The 27,135-nt window shown below is 51.5% G+C and overlaps 7 protein-coding genes across 7 annotated transcripts; 4 read left to right on the forward strand and 3 right to left on the reverse strand.

Annotated features, from left to right (window-relative positions):
- Positions 1-309: 309 nt before the first annotated feature.
- On the reverse strand, positions 310-1,679 carry SCP_1001090 (hypothetical protein; the record flags this gene model as incomplete). Its single annotated transcript, XM_027761979.1, has 2 exons — positions 310-1,380; positions 1,443-1,679. 2 exons carry the CDS (start codon positions 1,677-1,679, stop codon positions 310-312), a joined length of 1,308 nt encoding a protein of 435 aa, XP_027617780.1.
- A 387-nt stretch (positions 1,680-2,066) lies between these two features.
- On the forward strand, positions 2,067-6,320 carry SCP_1001100 (Probable phospholipid-transporting ATPase; the record flags this gene model as incomplete). Its single annotated transcript, XM_027761980.1, has 17 exons — positions 2,067-2,354; positions 2,408-2,480; positions 2,540-2,698; positions 2,752-3,150; positions 3,213-3,487; positions 3,536-3,657; positions 3,712-3,872; positions 3,926-4,033; positions 4,088-4,200; positions 4,261-4,933; positions 4,993-5,081; positions 5,136-5,325; positions 5,376-5,725; positions 5,777-5,834; positions 5,888-6,011; positions 6,059-6,138; positions 6,187-6,320. The coding sequence occupies 17 exons, from the start codon at positions 2,067-2,069 to the stop codon at positions 6,318-6,320; spliced, it is 3,396 nt and encodes a 1,131-aa protein (XP_027617781.1).
- A 124-nt stretch (positions 6,321-6,444) lies between these two features.
- On the reverse strand, positions 6,445-10,429 carry SCP_1001110 (predicted protein; the record flags this gene model as incomplete). Its single annotated transcript, XM_027761981.1, has 6 exons — positions 6,445-7,906; positions 7,955-8,172; positions 8,221-8,432; positions 8,487-9,004; positions 9,126-9,976; positions 10,028-10,429. 6 exons carry the CDS (start codon positions 10,427-10,429, stop codon positions 6,445-6,447), a joined length of 3,663 nt encoding a protein of 1,220 aa, XP_027617782.1.
- A 1,370-nt stretch (positions 10,430-11,799) lies between these two features.
- Positions 11,800-13,829, forward strand: SCP_1001120 (hypothetical protein; the record flags this gene model as incomplete). The annotated part of the gene is made up of 8 exons (XM_027761982.1): positions 11,800-11,867; positions 11,925-12,542; positions 12,593-12,602; positions 12,659-12,756; positions 12,805-13,087; positions 13,146-13,312; positions 13,368-13,441; positions 13,492-13,829. 8 exons carry the CDS (start codon positions 11,800-11,802, stop codon positions 13,827-13,829), a joined length of 1,656 nt encoding a protein of 551 aa, XP_027617783.1.
- A 347-nt stretch (positions 13,830-14,176) lies between these two features.
- On the reverse strand, positions 14,177-17,057 carry SCP_1001130 (hypothetical protein; the record flags this gene model as incomplete). The annotated part of the gene is made up of 20 exons (XM_027761983.1): positions 14,177-14,197; positions 14,256-14,438; positions 14,501-14,535; positions 14,591-14,733; positions 14,804-14,910; positions 14,977-15,066; positions 15,129-15,161; positions 15,223-15,415; positions 15,483-15,560; positions 15,617-15,696; positions 15,756-15,806; positions 15,877-15,895; positions 15,960-15,987; positions 16,040-16,100; positions 16,161-16,231; positions 16,319-16,338; positions 16,452-16,524; positions 16,593-16,671; positions 16,723-16,834; positions 16,900-17,057. The coding sequence occupies 20 exons, from the start codon at positions 17,055-17,057 to the stop codon at positions 14,177-14,179; spliced, it is 1,635 nt and encodes a 544-aa protein (XP_027617784.1).
- Positions 17,058-17,981: 924 nt separating this feature from the next.
- SCP_1001140 (hypothetical protein) lies at positions 17,982-20,023 on the forward strand (the record flags this gene model as incomplete). The annotated part of the gene is made up of 10 exons (XM_027761984.1): positions 17,982-18,031; positions 18,078-18,365; positions 18,420-18,529; positions 18,577-18,817; positions 18,880-18,988; positions 19,041-19,098; positions 19,148-19,329; positions 19,391-19,624; positions 19,681-19,746; positions 19,799-20,023. The coding sequence occupies 10 exons, from the start codon at positions 17,982-17,984 to the stop codon at positions 20,021-20,023; spliced, it is 1,563 nt and encodes a 520-aa protein (XP_027617785.1).
- Positions 20,024-22,523: 2,500 nt separating this feature from the next.
- Positions 22,524-25,274, forward strand: SCP_1001150 (hypothetical protein; the record flags this gene model as incomplete). Its single annotated transcript, XM_027761985.1, has 1 exon — positions 22,524-25,274. One exon carries the CDS (start codon positions 22,524-22,526, stop codon positions 25,272-25,274), a length of 2,751 nt encoding a protein of 916 aa, XP_027617786.1.
- Positions 25,275-27,135: the final 1,861 nt, after the last annotated feature.

The raw sequence follows: 27,135 nt of genomic DNA on the forward strand, positions 1-27,135 counted from the left end.
ATAGAACCATATCCGTACGGATACGAAAAAAACAGCCGAAATTCTGAAGGGAAAAAAAATGCACCACTAACGTCAACTAAAGGTACCGGTGACAAGAGTGGAACCAGAAGGATACTGTATCACCGTGGCATTAGTCACAAGCTCGTTGTTCTCTACTTCATCTGTCGGTTAATACCATGTGCCCCATGCGCAGAACACTTGCAGGCTGCCCTTTTCGAGTCGAAAGGCAGGGAAATAGAGATTGCAGCAGGCGCGAAGCATTCTCCGGGGCTAACGTGGGCAGAATACAAAAACACGGAGTCGACGCAATTAATTGGACGTAGAGCGGATACCTTCCAGTCTGGGAAAGGACCTGAGGTCCAGGGAAGGTAGTCTGAGTTTCGTCAACTCAGGACAACAACGGGCCAGATGGTCGAGTGCGTCGAATGACGGTACGGCGGTACTTTTGCCGTATGACAAAGAGAACGACGTCAGACGCGGCCAGGCAGACGCTATGGAGTGTAAATCCTCGTCTGATAAACCTAGAGTCCTGTAGTCGAAGTTCAAATTGATGTTCTGCAGGTCATGCAACTGCAGCAGTGGACGAAAAATATTCAGGGCGGATTTTTCGTCGACTGAACTCGGTGCAGGAGAAATGCCCCGGAATGTGATGTCCCGCAACGCGCGATGCTTTGAGGACAATACCTCCACAACATCGGTGTACCTGCTCGCAAAGTCTTCTCGCATCCTGTAAGTGGCTATGTGGGAGACGAAAAGCTTTTGAAGATGCGGAGGAGAAATACACGCCAAAATGGCTTTAATGTTTGGTAATTTGCCATGCACCTGCAGATGGTGGAGGTTACTGAATCCAGAGCATGCTGGAATACTGTCACCCAGGATACGGCAAGATATGGAGAAGTCGAGTAGACTTTCAAGCTTGGAAATAGCCCGCAGTGTATCAAGGTCCACAGATGGAACATCGACCGTTAACTGGACCAAATAATTGCACAGGGTTATATCCCTAAAGGAGGCCATCGGATACGGAAGAGATGGGTGTGTGAAATCCAGTTCTTCCAGAAGAGGTGATTTATGGAAGAGGTGGTATAGGAAAGTCCCCCTAATGTCTTCCTGATGATGTGCATGTGATGTTTCTAAGTCGTCGATGAAGACGGAGCGCACGGTGGGAGACAGCAAATACTGTAAACTTGAATCCAGATGGTCGATTGAGCCGATTCTGATAATCTTCAGAGAAGGGAAAAGTTGCACATCTCCAGCATGACTAGCCAGGTCTGCAAGCAGGGTAGATAGACTGTGTCCGCAATCGTACCAAAGTATGCGAACACGGCGAGCGTAGTAATGATAACGGCTCCATTCTTCCGCAGTAACATCTCCGTCCAGGCGCTGAGATCGATGCACTGGTATAAGCTAGAGTCCTGTCCCTGGAACGAGATGATTCGACTTACATAGGTGCCTCTCTGATCTTTCCGAAAGGCAGAGAACACAGCCAGAAGATAGTCGATGCAACGGAGCTCGCGCCACACACCGTCTAGTGCAGGGTCAAGAAATGCCCTACAAACACGAGCGCAGGATGCCAGAGAATTCAGATCAGGCGGTTCTGCATCCCAGTCATCGGACAAGGATAAGTGCTCAAAGATTTCGCAGAGAATGTCATGGTTATGCCACAGTCTCTCAGGATCCATTAAGACGTAGATTCGAAGGAGATGGCGATTGTGATAATATCGTCGCTCCGGTGGAATAATGATGGTAGCCGTAAGGCCGTGCGGCTGGGGGAATGCTCTTCACCGTAAACTAGGGCTGCGAATAAATGAATACGTCCGGGAGAATGACGGTCGAGAACAAGCTCCTTCAGTTATGACGAGGGGTTACTGTCCCTCAACAGGCCATCTAGCCAGATTTGTAATGCCATTTCAAAACGCGCTTAGAGGTCGTAATTCGACTCCAAGTCAGACTCGCGGAGAGACCATGATACTGCGCTTCCTGCGCAACTCATTTCGCGACTTTGACGATTGCTTTATAACATTCGATCTTGTCAGGCTGTCTCGCAGGTATACTTAGTGCCAGGGTCTATGTCTGAGATCCCTCTGCATAGTCTAGGACGAGCTAGAAAGTCTAAAGCCGGGTACGCGCTCCTCAACGGCGAACCAACCGACAACGAGCAACAGAGTCAGGACATGCCTTCAGGCACTACTATAGCGGCTTCTGTTTCGTCCAGAATATCCCGGAAAGGCAAACACAGAGAGAGGTACGCGGATCAGGCGGAGGAAGAGGCGGCGAACCTGCTCGGGGATGAGTTCCAAGACGACGATGGAGAGGACGAAGTGCGTACACCAAGCCTGTCGGAGCCATCATCACAGGTGAGTATTTTCCCTCATATATTGGCGCGATGTGGCTTGAAAGGTTGGGATAGCGGTCGTCGTTGGTACGCAGAGGCAAGTCGGCCAGCAACGACAAGTCCAGGACGGTTCCCTTCCGTCCGCCAGGTGTGCACAGTTACCCCGTGGTATATTTAAGTGTCTCCTCATGGTGTGAATTGTTTTAGACAACTTGCGAACTCGATATCCGCCAAATATTGTTCGCAACCAAAAATACAATGCCTTCACGTTCCTACCAATCGTGTTCTACGAGCAATTCAAGTTCTTCTTCAACCTATATTTTCTGTTGGTTGCGCTATCTCAGTTTGTTCCTGCCTTGAAGATCGGTAACCGGTGTTTGAGATATTATAGCAGTCGCGTACTGAATAGTTAATCACAGGTTTCATTGCGACCTACATCGCTCCTCTTGCCTTTGTGCTATGTGTAACTATGGGTAAAGAGGCATATGATGATTACCAGCGCAATCTTCGAGACCGCGAAGCCAACTCCCAGAGGTATCTTGTCCTCGAACATTCCGCGGATTTGCATGACTCTGGGCCACATACTCGTTCGGTTCCTTCTTCGAGCCTCCGGGTAGGCAACCTGGTCGTTCTGGAGAAGAATCAACGAGTGCCTGCTGACCTCGTGTTGCTACGCACGTCTGACCACTCGGGGACGTGCTTCATTCGCACCGATCAATTGGACGGCGAAACTGACTGGAAGCTGCGTGTCGCTGTCCCTGCATGCCAGAAGCTCGTCAGCGAAATGGATTTGCTGAGCCTTGATGCTGAAATTTATGGTATGTAACGTTTTCTAGCCTTTCGATGGTGCATATATAGACTCCGCTTACCTGGGTGCCAGCGGACGCGCCGATAAAGGACATCCATACTTTCATCGGAACGTTCACCATTAACTCCCCATCTACCACATCGGTGAATGATGTTCCTATGGTACCTGTACCCACTGTTGAGCCTCTGACAGCGGAGAACGTGTTGTGGGCAAACACTGTCCTTGCTGCCGGCTCAGCAGTCGGGCTTGTAATCTACACAGGTGCCGAGACTCGTGCGGTGATGAACACCAGCCACCCGGAGACAAAAATTGGGCTGTTGGACCTTGAAATCAACAGGTTGGCGAAGGTCAGTGGACTGAAATGCAGCATTTCATAATCTTACTTCGTCAGTCAGATTCTCTGCGCTGTCACATTTGCGTTATCAGTCGTGCTCGTTGCCCTGAATGGTTTCCGGGGCCAGTGGTACATATATATATTCCGCTTTTTAATTCTTTTCTCCTCCATTATACCCATCAGGTACGCTGCAATTTCCGCATTGAGATTTCTGTGACTGATCCATGGTTTCGACAGTCTACGTGTTAACCTCGATATGGGGAAGACAGTTTACGCGCAACAAATCATGACTGACAGCGAGATACCCAGTACGATTGTGCGGACCAGCACCCTTCCTGAAGAACTTGGACGAATAGAATATCTCCTGAGTGACAAGACAGGTACTCTCACTCAGAATGGTCTGTCATCTTGTTTTTTTCCTTTCGAGTAGGAGAGCTCATCATATTATTAGAAATGGAGATGAAGAAGCTGCATATGGGTACGGTATCGTATGGTTTCGACTCCATGGACGAAGTGGCCCACCAATTGTCGATGGCATTTGGTACCAGTGCTGAGCAGGGTAAAACATGTACTTGATTCCGCTCGTATACAGATGTTAATCAGGTGGTTCAAGTTCACAATAGGACAGGAACAACTGCCACAGGGATACAACTCGCAACAAGAGGGCGACGAGACATGTCTTCCCGTGTTCACGACGTGGTTCTCTCTCTCGCTCTCTGTCATAATGTGAGCATTCATTAATCAGTGTGTGGGTGCCATGGTCGGAGTTATGACCGTAGTGTTCAGGTTACTCCGGTGACAAATGACGATGGCACCGTTACATACCAAGCTTCGTCGCCCGATGAAGTTGCTATCGTGAAATGGACAGAATCCGTGGGTCTTACACTGACATTTCGGGATCGCACCCGCATACAATTGCAGACACCATCTGGTGCCCGTATAAACTTCGAAGTCCTCGACATCTTCCCCTTCACTTCGGAGTCGAAGCGCATGGGCATCATTGTGCGCGACGTGCAGACCGGTGAGACTACCTTCCTGCAGAAGGGCGCCGACGTTGTGATGGCAAAGATCGTGCAACGGAACGACTGGCTTGAGGAAGAGTGCGCGAATATGGCTCGTGAGGGCCTACGGACCCTTGTTGTAGGCAGACGCAGACTCAGTGACGCGTCTTACACACATTTCAAGGAAAAACACTATGAAGCTAGTGTTCGGCTTGAAGGTCGCAGCGAAGCAATGACAGCAGTGATCGAGGAACTGCTGGAGCGTGATCTGGAGTTACTTGGTCTTACGGGTGTAGAAGACAAACTGCAGGACGATGTCAAATCAACTTTGGAGCTTTTGCGTAATGCCGGGATCAAAATCTGGATGCTCACAGGGGACAAGATCGAGACAGCGACTTGTATAGCCATCTCGACGAAGCTTGTAGCAAGGAATCAGTACATTCATCAAGTTGCAAAACGTTGAGTAAGTTTGAATTCTCGGCGGTTTTAATTATTAATGCGTTCCCTGGGGCTATAGTTAAAACCTCCGATGAAGTACGGGATCAACTTGAATTTCTCCAGAACAAGCTTGACTGCTGCCTGGTTATTGACGGTGAATCACTGCAGGTACGCTACACGGAAATCCACTATACCTAACTCTGTTCTGACGCAGAGGTATAGCTGTGTCTAAACCTCTTCAAGAACGAATTCATTGAGATTGCAACTAAGCTATCCGCCGTCGTTGCATGTCGTTGCTCGCCGACACAGAAAGCAGATGTTGCGCGTTTGATACGTCGTCACACGAAGAAGAGAATATGCTGCATTGGCGACGGAGGTAATGATGTCAGCATGATCCAAGCGGCCGACGTTGGTATGTAGTACCAAACACAGTTTGTGTCAGTCCTGACAAGAAACTGTCAGGTGTCGGCATTGTTGGAAAGGAAGGCAAACAAGCATCGCTAGCTGCCGACTTTTCTGTGACCCAGTTCAGCTATTTGACAAAACTACTGCTGTGGCATGGGCGAAATTCCTATCGTCGTTCTGCCAAGCTGGCACAGTTCGTCATTCATCGTGGCCTGATCATCTCCGTCATGCAGGCCGTGTTCTCCGCTATCTTCTATTTCGCTCCAATAGCGCTCTACCAAGGCTGGCTCATGGTCGGATATGCAACGGTGTACACCATGGCCCCTGTGTTCTCTTTGGTGCTAGATCGAGATGTCAATGAAGATCTCGCTCTGCTGTACCCTGAGTTGTACAAGGAACTCACGAAAGTGTGTTCAGCTTTTCAGTCTGTTTGCAGACGTTCACTCATCATATCGTAGGGCCGTGTGCTTTCCTTCAAAACCTTCTTTATGTGGCTCATGATCAGCTTATATCAAGGTTGGTTATGACTATTATCTTCCCCTTTAGACTGTTGAGCAATGATTTTGCAGGCGCCGCTATCATGATCATGTCGCTCATTCTGTTTGAGAACGAGTTTTTGAACATCGTCTCTATATCTTTCACGGCTCTGATCCTGAATGAACTCATCATGGTTGCGCTAGAGATCACAACATGGTAAGCATCTCGACCCGTCCGTCAAAACGTGACTGAATTTTCATCAGGCACATATATATGATTATTTCGGAGATCGTCACTCTTTTGCTCTACGTCGTCAGCATAGCATTCCTGCCTGAATACTTTGGTATGCACCGTCCAGTATGTTGCAGGTTCCTCTCTCACCTAGACATAGATCTTTCATTCGTGCTGTCTCTCCGATTTGCATGGAAAGTGGGCGTAATCGTCGCCATCAGCGCATTTCCATTGTACATAATCAAACTCATTCGCAGCCGAATCGCGCCCGCTGCGTCTAGCAAATTATTGTAACTTATGTTCACGCAGTGTAATGATCTTCGATGTATTTAACGTGTCAGTGGCATGCTGGTCAGAATAAAAGAATTGCAGGTATGCGATCGACGAAGTGGGTAGGAAATGTCAAGATGCGGAATACTCAACTACCAGTGTGGGGAGGCGGAGAGGGGTTATGAGCAGAATAAGGCGCACCGAAGAAGCTAGCAGACGAAGGATGCCACTCAGGATTCGACGCGCTCCACAACGACGGCCCAATCGGTGGCGGACGGGAAGATACAAAACCAGGCGGAGCCGGTGGTCCCCAGGGCGCCCGCATGTCTGGCACAGAACTGCGGGGACTCGCGTTGCCCCAGCCCTGACCAGGCGCTACAGACCGGCGACCAGGAGCACTAATCACCTCGTCGTCGTCGGGAATCAAGGCGGACGAACCCAGCGTCCCCTTCGGACTCGGCGAGCGGCGGCTTGGAGACGTTGATCCAGAGCCCGACGCCTCACCCGTAGGACGTGCGATCGGGGCAATGGGACGAGTGATCGGACCAGGATCCGCCGGAAGACGACTGGAGCCAGGCGCGAGCAGCTGTGAAGGCGACGTGATCGGGTTCTGCACTGAAGCCCTGGAAGGAGGAGCAATTGGTGCAGGGGGGGCCAGCACACGACCAAAGCCAGGGTCGTAAGGAGGCCCACTGCCGAATGTCCGAGGTAGTGCTGATGGCGCTAGAGGTGGTGGAGGACCGCCCTGCATGGAAGAACTGCTAACCATACCGACAAATCCAGCATGAGGAACATAAGGACCTCTTGGTGACAACACTGGAGGGGGGATGACTGCAGCCGCCGGAGAGTACAGTGGTGTGGTGGGAGGAGCGGGAAGATGAGTCGGCAGCTGAGGGGTGGCGGGAGTAACAGGTGGCTGAGGAGTAGTCACCACCGTAACACGAGGTGGGCGTTGCGGCTGGGGAGCCGGAGTTGGCGTAGGAGTAGCAGATTTGTTCAGGATCTTCTTACCACCGGAAGCCGCATGGTTGGGAGATCGTTGCGTTGAGCCAGATGGATGGGCGTTGCGCGGGGAAGTGGGAGTACGTGCGTTCCTGCCAGGATTAGCACGCTGCTGCTGGTGACGTTCCTTGGCGTCCTTGTCAGCTTTCTCCTTCTCAACCTTCTCTCGCTCGGCCCTCTCCTTCTCCTCGCGGTCCTTGGCCAACTTCCGCTCGTGCTCCTCCTTCTCTTGCTGCTCACGCTTAGCGGCTGCGGCTGCGGCGCGCTCAGCGGCGAGTTTCGCTTCTCGTTCCTCGCGGGCCTTGCGTTCTCGCTCTTCCCTCTCCCTCCGCTCGGCCCTTGCTCGCTCCTCCTTCTCCTTGCGCTTGCGCTCCCGCTCTGCTTCGCGCTCTTTCTCCTCCGCTAGACGCTTGCGCCGCTCTTCCTCCTTCCGTTGCTTCTCTTCTTCCTGGACCTTCCGCTGCGCCTCCCGCCGCGCTCGCTCTTCCTCCCGCCTTTTACGCTGCTCTTCTTCGACGGCCACTTGTTTTGCCTTCAGCACCGCCTCCTCCGCAGCCTTCTCAGCTGCCTTCGCAGCTCGCTCCTCCTCCTTCGCCTGCTTCTGCTGCCTGACGGAAAAATCAGTCACGTGTACAGTATGGACGAGAGCGACGTACCGCTTCTTGTCCTTTTTCTTCTGGTTTTGGTTCAGCTTCTTGGCTTCCTTTTCCTTGGTGGACTTGTCCTCCTCCTCCAGCTCGCGAAGGAGCTGCAGCTGCCGTTCCTGAGCGACCTTTTCACGATAGGCCTGAAGCACCCTCTGTTCGAACATGCGCGCAGCGAAGATGGAGAACATCCGCTTGCCCTCCTCCATCTTCTGCTCTTCCGTCATCACCTGCGAAGGAGGTGAATAGAGTTTGTGGGAATTATAAGCAGAACTGACCTCTTCATCCTCCTCTTCATCCTCTTCTTCCTCGTCCTCATCGTCCTCATCTCCCTCCTCGTCATCTTCCTCTTCGCTATCATCTTCTACGTCCGCCGCAGCCTCCTCCTCCCGCTGCATACGACGCTCCGCGAGCTGCTCCATCATCTCTAGGAACTTCTGGCCATCGTTCTTTAGTAGATCGTCGGCCACCGTTAGAATATTACCTGCACCTGCGTGATGAGATCAAAGGCTGAGACGGAGAACGATGAATCAAGTACACTTGCCCGTCACAGTGAGATTGTTCCCGAAATTGACAAGGCTGTCGCGCCCGTTCGTTTTCGCGCCGTTGGGTACAGCGGCTCGTCTGCGATTGGGTGGTGCGGTTCTACGATCCGGCTGCGGCTTGACATCCTCCTCGTCCTCCGCCTCACCGTCGTCCTCTTCCTCTTCCTCCTCTTCCTCCTCCTCCTCGTCTTCGTATTCTTCCTCCTCCTCATACTCCTCCTCTTCCGCCTCGTCTTCATCAAACTCGCTCTCCGGCTGCTTCGCCGGCTTCCTGCCGTTGGTCACCACCCCGTTTTTGGCCCGCGGCAGCACGTTCGAGTTGGCGTTCGCCGGCCCATGCGGACTGATGACGACGCCATTCTTGTCCAGCTCGACGCTGCCCGGGAACGGTCCAGGGCCTTGTGGGGGAGGAAGCGTGCCACCGGAGGAGATGTATCGCTGCTGGTAATTCGCGTACTGTTCTAGCTCCTCGTAATAAGCATCGTACAGTACCTCGAGCTCATCCTCTATCGCATTCCTATCTCGTTCGAGTCGAGCGGCGGCAGCAGCAACGGCAGCGACAGCAAAAACCGCATTGCAGGGTGAGCGAGAGCGTCAGCGAAAAAATTTTCACGAACAGGGAGAGGGCGAGCACGAACCGCTTCCGGCCACAGACCGCGCAGTTGCAACTGTGCTTCTGCTGCTCCTTCATCTTCCTCAGCACCGCCTCCTTCTCGATTTTCACCAGGCTCCGACGGTCGTCCTCCCCGAGCCCGAGCCAGAACTCCTTAATGCGCTCCCGCTCCTCGCTCGTGCTCGTGCTCCATATCTTGTTGTTTTTCGCCGCCTGCGGCTGTCCGCTCGCCCCCGTCGCTGGCGGACGGGGCTTGTGCGGCGCAGAGGCGTTCGAAGATGGAGGCGATGGCTGGTGATGGGCGTGATTGTGCTGGTACGGGTGAGAGGAGATCGGGGCTTTCGAGGCCGCGCGACGGCTGGAAGGGGGTGGGTTGGTTGCAGGCGTGGGTGCGGCGTAAGACATGGGCTGCTTGCCCGCCGCACGAGAGCTCGGGGCAGGATTGGCAGCGGTCGGAGGTCGCACGGCAGGCATACGGGCAGAGACAGAAACACTCGCCGCGACGCTGGCTGCAAGATTTGTCACCGCGCCCGCTCCCGGCCGGCCGCGGCCCGCTGCCCGTGCCTCATCCGGCCTCGGTGGCGTCTCCTCTGCCACCGGCACTGGCACCTCCTCAGGCTCCTGCTCGCTGTACTCCTCGTCCTCCTCGTACTCAACCTCGTCTACCTCTTCCTCGACCAGCACCACTTCTCCAGGCCGCAATCTTTGACCCTCTGCTGTCGCTGTCGCCGCTGCCGCCGCCGCCTGTTCCATCGCCAGCGTAAACGAAGGGTCCGTAAAGATCGAAGGGTCGAATGCCCCGCGCGCCGCCATCTTCGCACCGCCAGTGCCCGCGCCCGAGTGGATCTGCTGTGCTATCGTGTACATCGCCTGCGTCTTTTTGTCCGCGTCACCAGCAGCGCTCAATTGAGAGTAAGTGTGCCGTACAAAGGTGCGCAGGTGCTCCGGAAACGACGCCCAGTATTCGTCGTCCTGCAACCCCTTCGGGTCCGTCTCGATGCTCCGCGCGAGGTGTCCGGCCGTCGCCAACAGCTCCGCTTCTGCAGCGCTGGGTGGTCCGAGCTTCGCCATGGCCGCCATTGACGCGGAAAGCGACGTCGGCGACGGTGGCTCTGGGAGGTAGGCGAAGTCGGGCATGCCGTACTCTTCTTCGTCTTCGGAATGCGGTTCTTGGTCTGCGATTTCCTTTCCCTTTCCCCGTTTCTTCTTCTTCTTGCGCGCGTTCGTTTGTTGCGCCGTCGGTGGCGCCACCGGGAGGGCGACCTGTAAGTTCGCCCGTGCAGGCAGAGGTCGAGTTTCGCGGGTCCTCTTTGGTTTCTGAGCGGCCATGCTCGACGAGACTTTGCGTGGTGAGCAAAAGATATGCAAGACAAGCAGCAAGGTGGGTATTTGGTTAAAGAGCAAGCGTGCGTTTTGGGCGAGCGGTCGGCGTCCAGGTGAGTTTCCCACGCTTAGTACAAATGTGACATTATTGACTGTTACGTCACGGCGTCATTAACTGTGTGTAGCGTAGTCGGTTCGAATTCATCTGTTCTCTGTTCTCTAAAACCACTCGCGTTGATCAATCTAAATAAAGTCTGCAATGATCATGGACTTACTTTCACTTCACGTTGTTCTTTATCAATGGAGAGAGGTATTTTTTTGTTGCCGCGCTCGATAACACCGGGCTGAGAAGTCACATTTCCTCAGTCAGAGCTCTCGATGCACAGGTGACTATATGCGCAATATTATTCGCCCTATTGATGCATCTCAAGTCTTCCAACGTCTTAGCTTTAAGATATGGTCGCAGTGGCCATCGTGAGACAAAGGACGTGATACATTTTAAGATGACATTATGCGTAGTATACAATACGAGTACTTGCAAATTACAGGTGAGGCAAGGGAGCATATCTTCCACGGCGCATGGCGACTATATGCGCTCGCATGTGAGTCCCTCGAATATCTAACCTGAAGAAGATGGATCATGGCTCAGTACATCGCGCAAGGATAAAGTATGACAAGGAGTCAGAAAATTCATAAAGTCTCGACATGAGTTGTTAAGACAGGGATAACTGAAAATACAAAGTCTCATCTTGCTGGCATGCACTTCTATGCACATACAGCGAGACGTAAAGGAATGAAGGACATACCTGCATCGGTCACCGTGAAAGACAGCGTCCATTGCCGCGACATCCTTTCGAAGAAGGTTCTGACCAGAGGGTGGCTACAACTTGTACAGCCGATGAAACCTGTCAAACAGCAAACAACATGAGCACAAGGTGGGCATGCGCAACTTACAAGAAGCGACAACAGGACAGAAGATGCCAAGCTTGCCAATGCTGCAGAGTTTTTTGGCGGTGAGTTTAGGGCAAGCACAGTAGCCAACTGTTGCGTACATGTGACTTCACCGTTATGCAAAGAAACAAGACTTCGACTTTTCCTTCATACTTCCATGTCACACGCAGCATTCTCCCGCATCGCGCACTGAAGGTGTTCTGCATGGGACGTGTCGAAACGCGGGGATTCACAAGAGTTGAACGCATATCGGCCATCACGGAGCATCTATCGCTTCCACATGACGCACCTGTTCTTCTGTCCGGTTTCGTGTCACCCACGCCAAAATACTTAGCCGTGCGCATCTGTGTGCATGTCTGGGAAAAATAGGTGCAAGGGCTAGCAGAAGTCGACCTTCTGTGTGGACCACCAAGCTTAAGGCCACGATGAGTCGTCTCGCATTAGCTGCTCTGTTGTCCATCGGGTTCTATGGGGTTTCATTTGCCCAGACATGGTGCGTCAGGTTGGAAGGCTGGCTTCATACTTGTTTTTATGTCTTGCAATATCGCAGGTGCGGCAAGAATTACATGGCGAGCCAGCCGATCGTTCCTCCAGGCGGACAGTTCACAATCCCGGCGATCTCGTCGACTCCTGTCCTGGCCTTTCGCTGTGCACCTGCTATCAAGCCATATCTGCCTGAGGATGTCGCGACTCCAGCAGGAATACTCATCGACACGTATCTGACATACTCTCAGATCGAGGGTGCAGTCCCGATCACCCTGTCAGAGTACACCGGACCGGGCGAACTGGCTGTGACTGTCTCTTTGGAGGGACGCGTCCTGACGACCGGCGTCGTCCCCCTCAACGCCACGAAAGTTGAGCTGCCCTTCTCACTGCTCGGGCTGGAGCCACAGATGGCCTCATTCGATGTCAGCTGCGAGGCGAGCTACTCTACCCCTGGCGCTGCGGTACAGACATTTTCGGCATCGACGGCAATTTCATATTTGCCCACGCCCCCAGACGGCCGCTCCGCGACCAAGATGGACTTGCGCACCGGTGCACTGCTCGCGAAACCTGCAAGCGGTGCGGAGGGGCCATATGAGACTGTCCTGCCCACAGGGTTCTACACCGGATTTGGTGGATACCTTGCAACGAATTTGTCTATAATCGACGAAGTGAAATCTCTTGGGTCAGTGGATCAGATCCCGTGTTGTATTGTTTACTCTGATCTCTACCCAGATACACTGTGGTGCGTTTAAAACACTTCGCCTTGACACAAGTCTCTGTAACGATTCGTACGATAAGATCCATCCTATTCCGCCGTACGATAATATCACTCAGCTCTTTGAGGTCATCGAGCGCATGGAGCAGGTCGGTCTGCATTTGATGTACGACATGCGGTTGTAAGTCCCTTATTTTTGATCGCATAATATCGCACTCAGCCATTCCAGGACATACATGAATACCACCGCCGTCACGGAAGAGGTTAATCGCGTCAAGAACAGCCCAGCGCTGCTGCTCTGGTACACCGGCGACGAGCCGGACGGCACATCTGATCCGCTGAACGCGACGTCGATCGCGTACGACCTTATTTACGAGCTCGACGGGTACCATCCCGTGTCGCTCGTCCTGAACTGTCAGGATTACTACTGGCCCGATTATACTGCTGGCACGGACATCGTGATGCAGGATACGTACATGATTGGGAACAACGTGACTTGGTCGTTAGAGTGGGTGCGTTACTGGTTGGATGTGCAGTTCGGTACCTGCTTGTTGAGTGCGCCTCTTCTAGAACACAGCATGCACGCCGGTGTATGGTTGTTGCGGATGTGACAATTGCAAGGGCAACTTCGAAGATATCAGCACACGCATGGACGAGTTTGCTTACAGGCTGTGGGTGGAGGGATGGGAAGGGACAAAGTCTGTGTGGACGGTTCCGCAAGGTTTTGGTGGTGAAGAGTGAGTTTCGTACGTGCTGCGGATGCAACTGTTCCTTCATCTGTGTTCCATGAAGGTACTGGACGAGACCTCCCACCGGACAGGAATTTGTGGTGCAAAGTGCTCTCGGTATTAATCACGGTGCTCTTGGTCAGCCAGATCTCTCGCAAGCCGGATGCACTGCTGACATTGTTCCACAGGTGTTGTGTCCTGGGACATGCCCACTACCGCCGACATCCTATCATACGGTTCTCTACTGGCTCAGTCTTCAACCGCGCTTAAGGACTACATTGCAAATGACCGCGCCACGTTCCAGCACGCCTTCGTGGACCAAATAGATGTCGGCCTATGGACCGTCGGCGAGCAGACCCTCGTGCTGGCAACGAACCTGAATTACGCGCCGGCAACCTTCGACCTTATGAGTATGCCCGGGCTGAAAACTGTCCCGGCGGTGCAGGTGTTGAACACTGGGGCCACCCTGAATGGTACTGATATTGTGCTGGATCCGGTGGGCACTGGTGCATTTATCTTGGGCTAAGCGCTGTCTGCGTTGGGGTGACTCGCAGACTTTCGCAATGCGACACTTCTAGGGACAATTACAGTTAAATCGTAGACAGATCAACTGCCGTGGCGCACACTTCGACTTACTAGTTGAGGTGATCTGTCGGCATAGAGAGAATTTCTGAAGATCTTACTCTTCACCTCTGGAAATTATCCTCGGGGTCCATAGTTTCAACCGGGCAAATGCAAGGAATATAGTCTACGATGTCAATAAACGGCAAGGGGCACAACATTCTATCATCTTGCCAACAAGTCGACATAGACCGGCGGCTCCGGGTAGCTCGACATAACAAAAGGGTCTAAGGGTGGACTGTGAAGGCAAACCTAGTACAAGGAAAATTTTGCCTGGCAAAAGTGTGCATCAATCACACTGATAGCACCCCGCCATTGGTCTAGCACTCACCCTTAGGGATGCGCCTTTTATCTGGAGCGCAGGTACAACCAGCAGGAACAACGCAGTGACCACCGCAGCTTCTACCCCGAAGGCCTGCAAAGCACCATGTTGTGTCACCCACGGTACCTGGAAGTAGGCTACGCTAAAACCACCCAGTGTGCGTGCGAGGTTCACGCATGCGGAGACTTCTCCCTAATCGCGATGCGGATGATGAGTCTCACAACTGACAGACGCAATATTGTATGTGCACGTACCTGTCTGCTGGGGAAACAGTCGTTGCAGTAAGCATCTGGAACGACGGTTAAGACCCTTTCCAACCTCATAATTTGACGGAGATAACTGACAGACTGCTACCGTGTTTAACATGACAGCGACCTGGGAGATACCCCAGCCCATGACCAGTGCGCCTACACCCCGATGCAGTTGAAACGCAGCACCAAGTACAACGAATCCGCATATATAGAGCGGGACTGCGAGATAGCAAATCCTGCACGGGTGCCAATTTATCAGCGGGGTCTGACTTGTCCCGGTCGAAGATAATCATGAAGACCACATACCACAAGCGCATCTCGGCCTCGAAGACGCCTTTGTTGCGCTTCACGCAGAAGTTCATTAGCCAATCGTTGATATAATGCCCAAGCAGTTCTCCGATGATAGTGGCTACCTAAGCACAAGCACATCAGTGATTTAACGGAGAAGAAAGATGCGAGAAAGAAGAATAGAAACGTACGATTGGCGTTGCGTACGCGCCCGCAATAGCATACTGACTAAATCCAAAACCTTCCGGTTTGGGAAGGTCTAGAAGGACGGCATTAGTGGTCTAATGGATATCAACGGTGCTCAATGAGTAGTATGATCTTCCGTGTTATAAAAGAAGTTGACATTTATTCCAGTGGTGAACCCGAACAATATAGCCTTAAATGGGGCATTAGATCATTGGTCTGAGTTGTAGCACGAAATATCGCCGGGAGCTGACCTCAAAGACCAGGATAGAGAGAATATGCGGACGCCACAAGACATCGGCAGTCGCCCATACGGCAATACGCCACTTCGTGCGGTACTTTGCCATGCGGTATCCGGTTACGCCGACCAACAACTCAACGCGGTGATGCAGACGAGAGGGCGGCGGGGGGATTGGGCGAGGGTTTGGGAGCGTGCGGTCGTACATTCTATATATTGAGCCAAGAGGATGAACGCTTACGTGTGTTATTCTAGAAGACGAAACCCGCGACATACGTTTCTTCCATGAAGAATGTGATGAAGAGCACTACTACCACCCCGTAGAGCGATCCAGTGCCGTACGTCCAGCGCCAACTACGAGAGAAAAGGGTTGAGTACGCTCACGTTATGTCGGGGCGGAGGTAATGTACTTCGCGCGAGCGACTAGAAAACCGAATGCGAACGGAGAGAGGAAAGGTGCAACAACGAAGCCCATTGTCCAGATGTTCAGCTGTGTGGCCTTTGTCAGCACGCCAACAATATCAATGACAATCATGGCAGGTATCATACCTTACGTGCCTGCAGGTGGAATGGAAAAAGATCTGTGACGACATACAGGCCCTACATTAGGCAGCGCAAATTAGACGCGTTCCGGGATGGGGATGCCCTTTAAGTTTGGAGATTGACATACCGTCACTTGGGGGCATGTTCTAGAAACCAGGGAAATCAGATCACATACTGAAACGGCTGAACAAGAGAGAGCAGAAAACTCACCCAAAGAAGGCAGTCAGGCAGCGCATAGCTATTGGAAGTGAGGACTGTGGCCATTCCTGCCCAAATGAAAGAGCACCTACCAGTGAAGACCTTCAGCGTCGGGGCGAATGTACAGCCAATGAGGAAGCCCAATGCAAGAACCTATCGACAAGAGCGCATGAATTTTACTCGTGCTGCAGTGGAAAAAGAAGCGAAACTGACTTGAGACCAGAACAGTATAGGCAGCCGGCCATACCGACGCATTAGCATGACTGCGAGGATACTGCCCCAACCTTGAAAAGCAATTTCGATCCACAAAGAACGATGGTGGTGTGAATAAATCAGCATCAGAGTATGATCAATGATGAACATGAACATACCCAATAAGAAGATACTCCAGCTATTTTGCATACAGGAAGGCAGAGATACAGATACAAATTGACAAAAACAGACAGATCAGAGGCAATCAAGACGTCAGAAACATAGATACATAACCCCGTAGGCAACACGTACTTGGAAGTAAGATCATTGATTACGCCGGATGTGGTGTTATATTGCTTCGCGAGGGAGAAAATGGACGCGATACCTGCAGATAGGTCAGTTAAGGTACCATGGACAGTAATACATTTCCAGTCTTCGAGATATGATACACACCTATACCAGAGTCAAAATCGGGAACTATAGCGGCCAGGGTGACGATGAACAACTGGAAATTCTTGCGCACGTCGGACCACTATGCAAGTACTTCACGTGGGTTAATATGACCATAAAAATAGGTACCTACGTTCTGTGGATCCTCAGGGTCATCAGTTGGTTGCGGCCAAAGCACTCTGGTTCCATCGCTAGAAAGTTTCAGGCGTTTTGCAACTTCCTCGCCAAACTCGACTCTCGCTTCCCTAGAATAAGTTGACCACATAAGTGATCTGTATGTGTCAGTGGAAATGGTGAGAAGGAAACGTACTCTGGATCCACGACGAGCCGCCCGGCATTACGTTCATGGTAAGAAAATAAATCAATATCTGGACCCGCGTTCACGGACGCCGAAGCCGAGATGTCGACGATTTGCTCGGTGGCCTCGTCATTCGATTTCCACACTGTCTGCTTCTCTGCGACCTCCATGCTTGATATGCCGTTGTTCAGATGTTGCGCCGATGTCGCTATGTCGTGCTGTTCTGACTGGTACTCGGGTTGAACCCCAGACAAGCCTGAGGGAGAGGAGGGGTGAAATCCAGTGCATCGAATCTTGTCATGAGAAGGTTATGAGTGTGGTGGACAATCCCACACTGGAATAATTGCACGGATTCTTCCAGTACACATGTCCAGTATTACCATAAAGAAGTGCGCATAGAGGAGCTTGCAAGTTGCGCGAGATGGTTTTCCCATACTCCGACAAGGCGTTCCGAAAAGATCTCCTCGTGTAGTAGTGGCCCTTCTCGCGGAATCACCGAGAATTAGCACATTGGCGAGTGATTGCGATTCAAAGTCGTGGTGATCACAATCAGAAGCTTCAATTGCCTTCGTCTCCGTTCACACGTAGCATTGACTTGGAGCAGAAATTGTATTATTTGGTGTACATCTCAGACTCAATACGTTCTGTCAAAGCGTCAGAGAGCACCCGCAGTAAGTATTGTGTAAAACTTGGAGCTCACATTCAGTCGTCAATGTTATCAAAGTATAACCCTGTCAAATCAGATGCTGGCAGCTGACCCTGTATGGGAGCGTGAACATGCTTCTTGTACCAGGTTGGGTATATATGTACTCACGGTGCTTGCCAGTGAAATGTACGATTGCACTAGCGTGTATGTTGGGATGCTTATCCCACGTCTCGTGGCAAATATGATGACACGAAGGAAAATTTTTATCGCTCAGAGTCAAAGCAGCAGATACTTAGTAAGTACTTACAGTGTGTCTTGACGAAACGAAACGCAGACTCGGAGGAATTGAATTCCGATTCACTCGGAGCACTATGTGCATGTTTATCACGTGTCAGGGCGTCTACGACTCTGCGGCAACGATCCGGGCCTCTACTTAGTACTTTGTACCATGTCCACCGCATCTCCGGGTTTGGAGACATGCATACTGGTATTTATAAAGTGCGATTTTTGACGTAGAAACCACGTTATACTAACCACTGTCTAGGATACTGCTGTTCTTCGCATGTCGGGGCTATTTACTTCGGAACCTCTACCATGACCTCCAGGACTTGTCTGCCCAGCAAACAGTGGAGCCTGGCTCACCACCATGTTCGGACGATGCAAACCTTGAGCTTACGACATTACCGGGACCTTCTACAGCAGTAGTTGCGGTTGCGTCGGGACGACCGCTGCATTCCACGCTGTCCAGGAGCCTGTTCTCCCTATGTTTCTCCGAGATTTGCACATTGTTCCTACTGCTGATGTGCCAGGGAATTGATCTACTTGACCCTGGGTCCGTTAATGAATGCTGCTCCATGACTTGCCATCACTTGAACTGATCTCGTAGGGTCCGTCTGATCAATTGGAAAGTATCATTATGGCTGCTTCTTGCGACAATACTAGTCTTCATCCCTCTATCATATAGTCTCGTGCTCAGTGGGGGCCCTTCTGGAAAGGGTAAGAAGGATTTCCCGTCCTTGGGTACTTCACTTAATTTTGGGCAGGTACACAGCCACGGCAGAGACCCTCTGTACTCCGTGCACTCCTCAACATCCTATCTGTCGGATTATTCTTGTTCTTGCTTTCTTTCATACCTCTCCCATCATCGTTGCCAACCTCTGATTTTATGGGCACTACTCTGTCTCGACTGACCGTGCTTGGGACAATTATTCTCGGCGCACTTTCTGGTTTTGGAGCTGTCAACACAGCATGGAACTTCTTTCCTCCTTTCTACGGGACCCTGAGGTTTTTGCTTCCGAACGATCGGTGATTCAACATGTCATTGACTCGAATGCCATTATTTGTAGAAGTCATCCCACAGAAGGTGACATCGCAGCCGCTGAACAAGGGTTGCAGCGCGTACGGAGGGAATTAGCGCAGCGCCAGTCAGATATCCAGAAACTACAAGCTGCACAGGTAATGCTAGATATTCCTCGTGATGTGTCCTTATTCCTGATCGGGCATATAGCAGCCCAACCAGGAAGCCAGCTGGTTTTCTCATGTTGTACCCTTCCGCGGTGATAGTCGTGCGTTACCTTTATTTTTCTTGGGTCCTGCTCACCTCCAACTTGCCAGAAATGTCCTCTGCAATGCAGGAGATGAGTGGTCTTGAGTCCCTTGAATACCAGATGTCCCGGAATCTGGAGGCCCTTAGACAGCGCCAAGCAGATGCCAACTTTTCTCGTACCATCTCAGGAAAGCTGTTTAATTGGGGTGGCCGCATATTTGCGATCTACTGCGTGTATCGCATTCTAAACGTGAGTGGCCACAGCACCAGTAGGACCTGCAAGGCTGACCATGGCCAATGTCGTCACCAAGGCCATTGTGAATTTGATCATTCCGCGAACAGCTGCAATACCATCGTCTCCCAAAGAACCCGTCTCGACAAGCGTCGACATGATGAGCACTGCGATTGCTCACCTTCTCTCGCTCTTGCCATCCGTCGAGATCAGCACCAAGGACATCGCCCTTATATCTCGTCAGATCAGCCTGGGCCTCGTTGGTGTAATTATTCTTAGCAGCATACGCCTGGTGTTGCGGGGTGTCGCCCGAGTACGGAAATATTTCCTACGCCTTGATTGCACTCTGATCCGTTACATGACCTATAGGCGCTGCGGGTGACCAGCAGGAATCTGGGTGCTTCGCTGATGTTGTTGATGCTTGCCCAGCTGATGGTATTGTCTTATTGACACCTGCTCCGTTTTTGACTAACCTAGTGGCTGACAGGGCATCTATCTTCTCTCGACCCTCATCCAACTGCGCACGTCGTTCCCGCCACCTCCAGCTCGACCAGACACGGAGGTGGACCAGGGCACTGTCAACCTCTTCTCAACACTTCCTGAATATCAGCTCTTTGGCTCACTCTTCGACGGCTCGTTCCTGCTGGCTGCCGGAGTTAGTGGGGTGGGCCGCTGGTTCGGCGACCGCATCAATGGTGTCGGTGCAGATTGAACGTTCGTATTGGACTTTCGGACTCACTGTGTCGGATAGATAGACGTCGACGTACGTACATATGTCGCAGTAATTCGCTGCTGTAATTCGTTAGTCGGTAGTATTACAAGTCGCCGTGAGCGTGACAACGTGACTTACACTTTCATGTAGTGCTCCGCAATTATGATTAAATACGCCACGAAGGCAAATAATAATATTATGTATTATTACTTGAAGACCTTAGCCAGATATCTAATGGTGGTCTAATATAATCTAAAGTATTCTATTATAATTCATTACGATCACACCTTTTCAAAAGGGGTCAGTGCAGTATTATGTGAGCCCAAAATTGCCCTGGGAAGGTCCCCAAGTATGGATCATTGGACAATTTTCCCGGTATTCAGAGTCTGCCTGGAGGTGACCTTCTGAAGAGGTAGGCTTACCTGATATGGAACATCACATTCCCTTCTATGGTATGTCCGGGCTCACATACGCTTCAGTCAGTTACGAGAATTTCCCACAAATAGCTGCAACTCTAAAGAACTGTTCCGGAGCACAATTTCTTCAGATTCCTCCTAGAACTCCATCACGTGTAGTGTATTCCGAGTATGATTAAATAACATGTCCATATTGTAATATAATGGATTTATAATATTATCTGGTCCCATACTATTTAATCGTATTTTTGATTTAATTATAATTATAATAAATTATAATAATAATCTTGCGGAGCACTACTTTCATGTGATGGCGGCGTCTCCGTCGCAACTTCAAACTCTGTAGAAATTGAAGGCTCTTTTCTGTCAGAAATTTTGAAGAGAGTTTTCAGACTACTATCAGTGACCCGGATATGCCATACAACCCAGAAGTGCCATATTTTTTCCTACAGCTGGATCCTTTGCACCGATTGCCTCAAAATTATTTAGAGATGCTCTTGTACATTGTATTTCAACACTATAAAAATTTGAGAATTAAATGTGGCCAGCCTGGGTCCCGCAAAAATCGGGATTGCATGAGCAAATTTGGCTGGTGCCACACCTCGGCATGTCACCAAAATGTTCAACACTGGTCAAAAAAATGGTCTCTGGTATTCTATATGCTATCTAAACATTCTCTGAGATGCCGAAGTCAATCGGGCAAGACAGCGTGCGGCGGGACCAGAAGTGCCATATTATGGCACATCCGGGTCATCGATAGTATCCAGCTTCGCAGCTAGAACTTATCCCGACCCAGCGCCTGGCACCGACCACTGGAGTCGGACACCGTATTCGCGGAATTCGACTCACTCACCAGTAACAGCTTCTGAATCAACGTAGCTCCTGAGGCCTGAACGTTGAACGTTGAACGGAGATATCGCCGTAGAGGATTGGGAACCGCTTCAATTACTACGCCCACCGTGTCCCTCAGGCCGGTGAATTGGGGCCTCTTTGCACTTGCTTTGCACCCAACGATTTTCTGGGTTCCGCAGTGAGTATGATTGCGAAGCCGGCCTTTCTGGCGCCGGCTTGCTTACTTATTTCCTGGAGGCCAGCCACATTTTCCACTACTTCAGATCCTGAAGGCAGGCTATATCGACCATCGGGATCCGAATCTGCACCATTTCCTATCGTCATCGCTTTGTACTGTTTTCATTGAAGATGAGAAGACCGAGGATTTATGGCAGGATCCGACTACTAATCACTGGATTGTTTCCGCAGACATTTCTTACTGGAGTATGAATATCCCGACTCTACTACCGCGTACACAAAGCATCCTCCTGCCCTGTGGTACTCTTCTCCACACTCTGCAAACTTATCTGCATCCATGTTATAGTACCAACTTCTATCTGGACAGCGCTGAAGTGGTCTGAGTACCAGTGCCAGTATTTCTTGACCTCGAGGCTCCGAAGCTCGTGCTCGATTCAGCTAAACCCCTCATGCATGTGCTCCACATATACACGGGGCTCTTGGTGCGTCTTGTCTCTGTCTAGTGCGGCGAAGGCCACTCTTTGTGCCGTCCGTTCAAGTGCCACACGGCGAGATTCGCGATCACTGCACCATTTAATCTCCGACGTAGCACTCGCTAGCATTCGGCGCTGGCCAAGCTCAGAACTGCCCTGAGCAGAACTCGCATTTGCTGTCCAATGCGAAGTGGCATTTGATCTCTTGGTGCCTGGGAGGCGATGCTGAGATAGTTGGTAGTTGGCAGTTGGCATTCAGCGTGTACGTACATCACGCGTCTAATCTGTTCTTCATGATTTTCCAAATAACCCTTGCAGCACCTCATCATTGACGTGGGTCGTAGTACTGCGCCTAATACCCCGTCGACGTCGGTGTATCGTTGACATACTTGATCTACATTGAGCGCTGCGTAGGTGTACAACAGTCTGATCGGAGTCCCACGTGCACTTCTGCAGGTATATATACAGGCCTTCGAGTCTGCAATCACACAACCGCCTTCACTTCACTTGAACTTGGTGCGTATATACCATAGTTTATCTAATCCCTGCGTCTGACCCATGCTGCTACTACAGAAATTCTCGATGTTTAGCCGAAAGAACGCCAGCAGCACTGTCGGTTCGGACGGGAGCGAACTTCCGTCTGATAACTCCCACAAGTCCCTTCCTCCGACTCCATTTCGGTTTGGTATTCGTAAAGCCACCACCATTAATGTCGTGAACGGGGTAATGGGAACCTGGGCGGATCCCGTCATCCAGAACTCGCTTCAGATATTGGAGCAGGTAGCTGATGTCGGGAAAGCCCTCCCTTTCGTCGCACCCGCTTTCGCTCTCTTGAAAATTATCGTCGATATCGAGAATAAGGCCAGAGACGCGGACACAAAATGCACCGATCTTCTCGAGCGCATAAACTTCATGCTCGGCCAGCTTCCGGCGCTGAAGCTCGTTCAGATTACAGACGCGACGCGCCAGGTCGTCGAGCGCATGAATCACTCCCTCAAGGCTTCCACTGCGCTCATCCAGGCATATCGCAAGCAAGGGACGGTTTCCCGTCGCATTAACGTCGGGAATCGGGACAAGTTCATTTCCTGCGCAGACTCTATCAACAAGTGCACGAACGACCTTATGATCACCCTCCAGATTCATCAAACCAGCCAACTCGACATCATCACACGTCCCGTGCCTGTCGATCCCGTCGACGAGGCCGCCAAATCCTTTATTTCTAGCCACGGCGGCGTCGATGCAGTCAAGGATGACCGCGAGCTTATCGCGCAGTTTGCCAGCACGCTCCACCTCACTGTTGATGACAGGGCGTTGGAGCAGATCAACACTAATATCACCGATTTGATGCAGCAGAACCAGGAGCAGCTTGAGCGCACCATCAGCTCCAGTGTAGGGGCATCTGTCGTCGACGGCTTCAAGGAAATTGCAGCAAAGATGACGGAGGTAGAGAAGGAGCAGGTGTTCACTTGCGTCCAATGCGACAAGGAGTACCGCAACTCCACGAACGGACCGAAGTCGTGTTCGTTCCACAGGGCAGAGTACTCCTCGTGGAACAAAAGCTTCCCTTGCTGCTCTGGCAATGCATCCCATCCTTGCGAGTTCAGTTCACATCGCCCGACACACCACTGCGACTACCCATATGCTGCGTTCTTCCCTCGGGCGCAGAAGGTTCTCAAATATGTGGATACGATCGAGAAGTGGGCCTCCATTGAGGACTCTGATCTCGAGAAGAATGCTGTGCAGAAGGCCTCTGCAGGCCGTCTGCTGCGCTGGGTTTCGCGCGGAGAAAGGATTGACACTCCAACGATCCTCATCACCGTGGGCACCGTGTGGTTCTCTGAACCCTACTTCTTTGATACGTTTACTGCTGCACAGCTTGAGTCTGTCGCCCGGGATGTGTTCATAGGCCGGAAGACCTCTACCATCTTTCGCACATCTCAGAGTGAAGACGAGTTTGCGATGGCGGAGTGGGTGCTTTCGCGGAAGGCGATTGTGATCGAGGGTATCCGGCTCACAGCCAAGGCGGCTACCTCATCATTGCCTTATGTCGTCGTGTGTCCAATCGACGCCCCCGCATGCACGAAGTCTGGCGATGTGGTGACTGTCTCTGAGGGCGGCCTGCGCGCGTATACTCCCGAGGCGCCATACGTCTTGCCGGAAACTGTGCGTGCAGGACCCGAGTTGCAGGACAAGTCCGTGCGTGCCCCTCGAACAGACTTCAAGACTCGTACCTCGGCTGCTCTTCCGCTGATTCTGAAGCCTACCTCTGATCCCCCGCTTAGCGCTAATCCCCAGTTTGCACGGTATGATGCGGACAACTTCGAGGGCAGCGTATCTGTATTCAACAAGCAACCCTCCACCACTCCAAATCCCATAACCATTGCCAAGGTCACTGCATTCTTCCGCCTCGTTGGCGACGAGGAGTACTCTCCGGTCTTATCTCTGCGTATCCTCGACAGAGTTGAGCTCCCCGTCACCATCGACTCGCGGCAGTCGTGGGCCCTGCATTTTGAAGCAGTCGTTCCGCGTACGGAAGAGGACACAGCACTTCAAGCGCGGTGGTTCAACCGTGCATTCGTCGCGCGACACAGGCCCCTCAGGCTCAAGCTCGTGTTGGAGGATATCGAGGACGAGGAGTGTTCACTCGTTCTAGAATACGTCTTCACACCCTTCCCGTTCGACAAGCCGAAGCCGGACGACCTCGCACGCTTCTTCTTCGATGATCCACAGTTCTACCTGCGGCATGAAGTGCGCGTGACCAAGGCTAGTAATGGAAATCAGGGGGTGCTTCGAATCGATCGCACTGACATCGCCGTGAAGACACTCCAGAAAATTGTGTACAAGGCACTTAAAACTGGAGAGACAGAGATCAATTTGGATATCGGACAGAAGAAGGACACGTCCAGCTGGACGGCGTGGGCACTCGTCGATGTCTCGTGCAAGCGCGTGTATGCCATCAAGGTCGTGCTCACGCAGGCAGACAGCGTCGCCAGGAAGACGCTCGGATGTGTCGGCTACGTCCTCTGTCCGGACTACGGCAACACTATTAACGCTACTCGCCCTGTGCGCTACGCCCAAGAGAAGGCCAAGCTCGAGGTCGAGCCGCTGGAGGAGGCGGAGTTCGTCACAGAGGATACCGTTGATGATTACGTCCCGGAACCTCCTAAACCAGTTGTAGATCCTACCCCTGCTCTACCTACTGCGATGTCCTCCACACAGGCGGTTGTCTCAGACGACCTCAATCAGCATCTTACTTCTATCGACTCAAGTCTCTCCCGTCTCGCCACAGCTGTCGAGCAGCTCGTTGACATCTTAAAAAAGAATAACCTATAGGGCTGAGCCAGCGGCCCAGGTGGGGGATTACCGTCATATGTGCTGAACTTAATGCTGTACGCTATCTCTGTCCCATATACCGTTCGCGACTCGGTACTGATTTTACATCTTCAGTGATTCCGTCTACCCTTTCTCACCGTAAAGAACATAGGCATATTTGAATTGCTCTCGTGTGTGAACATACATACAAAGTATTACCCCGTTCTCTGTTGTCATCTCGGAGTATACATTCAGTGTATGTATGTTAGATCTCTATTACAAAGGAACGACTGTCTTCCTGCAGGTAACTAGAGGCTGTATCTATGAGCCTATGTTAGATCGAAATCCGGCGGCATCAACGGACACACGTTCCAAAAGCGGTAATACACTTACCTTATCGGGAAAATCTCGACAGCTGCTACGTCATTGTACTCTCCGTGCCGTCATTGACTTGCATCGGGGCGGCGTCTGAAAGGGAGGGAGGGAAGTATATATAAGAGCGCATCCAATCCTCAACTGAGCCCCCACGTCTCTTCACTCGCTTCCATCACCAGACGCGCTCATGTATCCCGCCACAAGAATGCACTCAACGATCCTTATGCCCTTCCCAACAGACGGCGCCGGGTATATGCACGAGTTTGCTCTTCAGTATAGCAAGTGGCATATTGTGAGTGGAAGAGATAGCTGAGCGCATATACTGACTCCGACGAACGCCCACTAAAAGGGCTTTCCAAGCTTCTGCCGGTGGAAACAGTCACACGTAACTCGTCCTCGCGTCGTCAATAATTCAGCGAGGCGGTGAGGGTATGGATATTTGGGCGGAATAGAGAACCGACTGAAGAACTTGAAAAGGGTGGATGGCTTTGGGCGTGTTCGAATGCACGAATGAATGAGTACGTGGTGCTTGTATCTTTCATTGCGGTTCTGCTTTAAGGGCTGCTCGACACTAGACACCCCTCGAGAATCATACAGATGTGTGCGCGCAGGAAAAGAAAGGTGCTCGAAATTTCTCGGAAGCATACAAGCCCATCTTAAATGTGTCGGAATACTGTCGCCGGTGGCGCTCACCAATAATGACCGCCCTCAAGCATCCACGTACTACAACTATCCCCGTTGAAAATATTCCACACCGGTGAGCAGCTTCGTATGTGAGTGGTGGCGAGTGTGTAGAGTCTCGTATGGTGCCGCTCATTTCCGTGTGATCGGCAGGTGCTCCCGATTACTATACGGCTTTGCGCTGCCTTATCGTCCGATGAGACTGCGAGTTTCCTAATCGCAACGGGTCCAGCAGTAACATCGAAGAGACACTCCAAAGGGCATAATGATGCCAGAGACTGCTTTCGTGGGCCCGATGCATTATGTTGGATGAACAAGGGACTGCAAGATTATGACTTTCTTTGATCAGGAGGACGTCGACAAAATGGGAGGCAACATGGGAGGGCAAAGAGGATACCGAATAATCAAAAAAAAACTTCATGGTCGATCTTCAAGAACGGTGCACACGGTTGGGAAGGTCCATCTGATCTCAAATAGCGCACGATGGCCTCACATTCAAGTCAAAACGGAAGCCCAAGCGTAGATCTGAAACGTAGCTGGAGATGTCGATTGACCCATGCACAAAACCACCATAATGATGCGACAACATTCATCTCCAATGTCCAAATAGTTTGGGAATTTCAGAATATCTCTACAGCTTGCAAATCCCTTCGCGATGGAAAGTCAACAATCATAACAGCAAGTACTGTCTCATGAGGTAAGTGTGTTGGCATAGCACTTCTCGAATACACATTTATACCAGCAGTAGCACAATTGGAACGTGAACCGTGTCGGCTGATCGGCGCTCCGGAACCACGAAACGCCTGGTCAACTATGAGATATAGTA

The sequence above is a fragment of the Sparassis crispa genome (genome assembly GCF_003851025.1).
Source record: "Sparassis crispa DNA, contig_000009F, whole genome shotgun sequence".
Taxonomy (NCBI): domain Eukaryota; kingdom Fungi; phylum Basidiomycota; class Agaricomycetes; order Polyporales; family Sparassidaceae; genus Sparassis; species Sparassis crispa.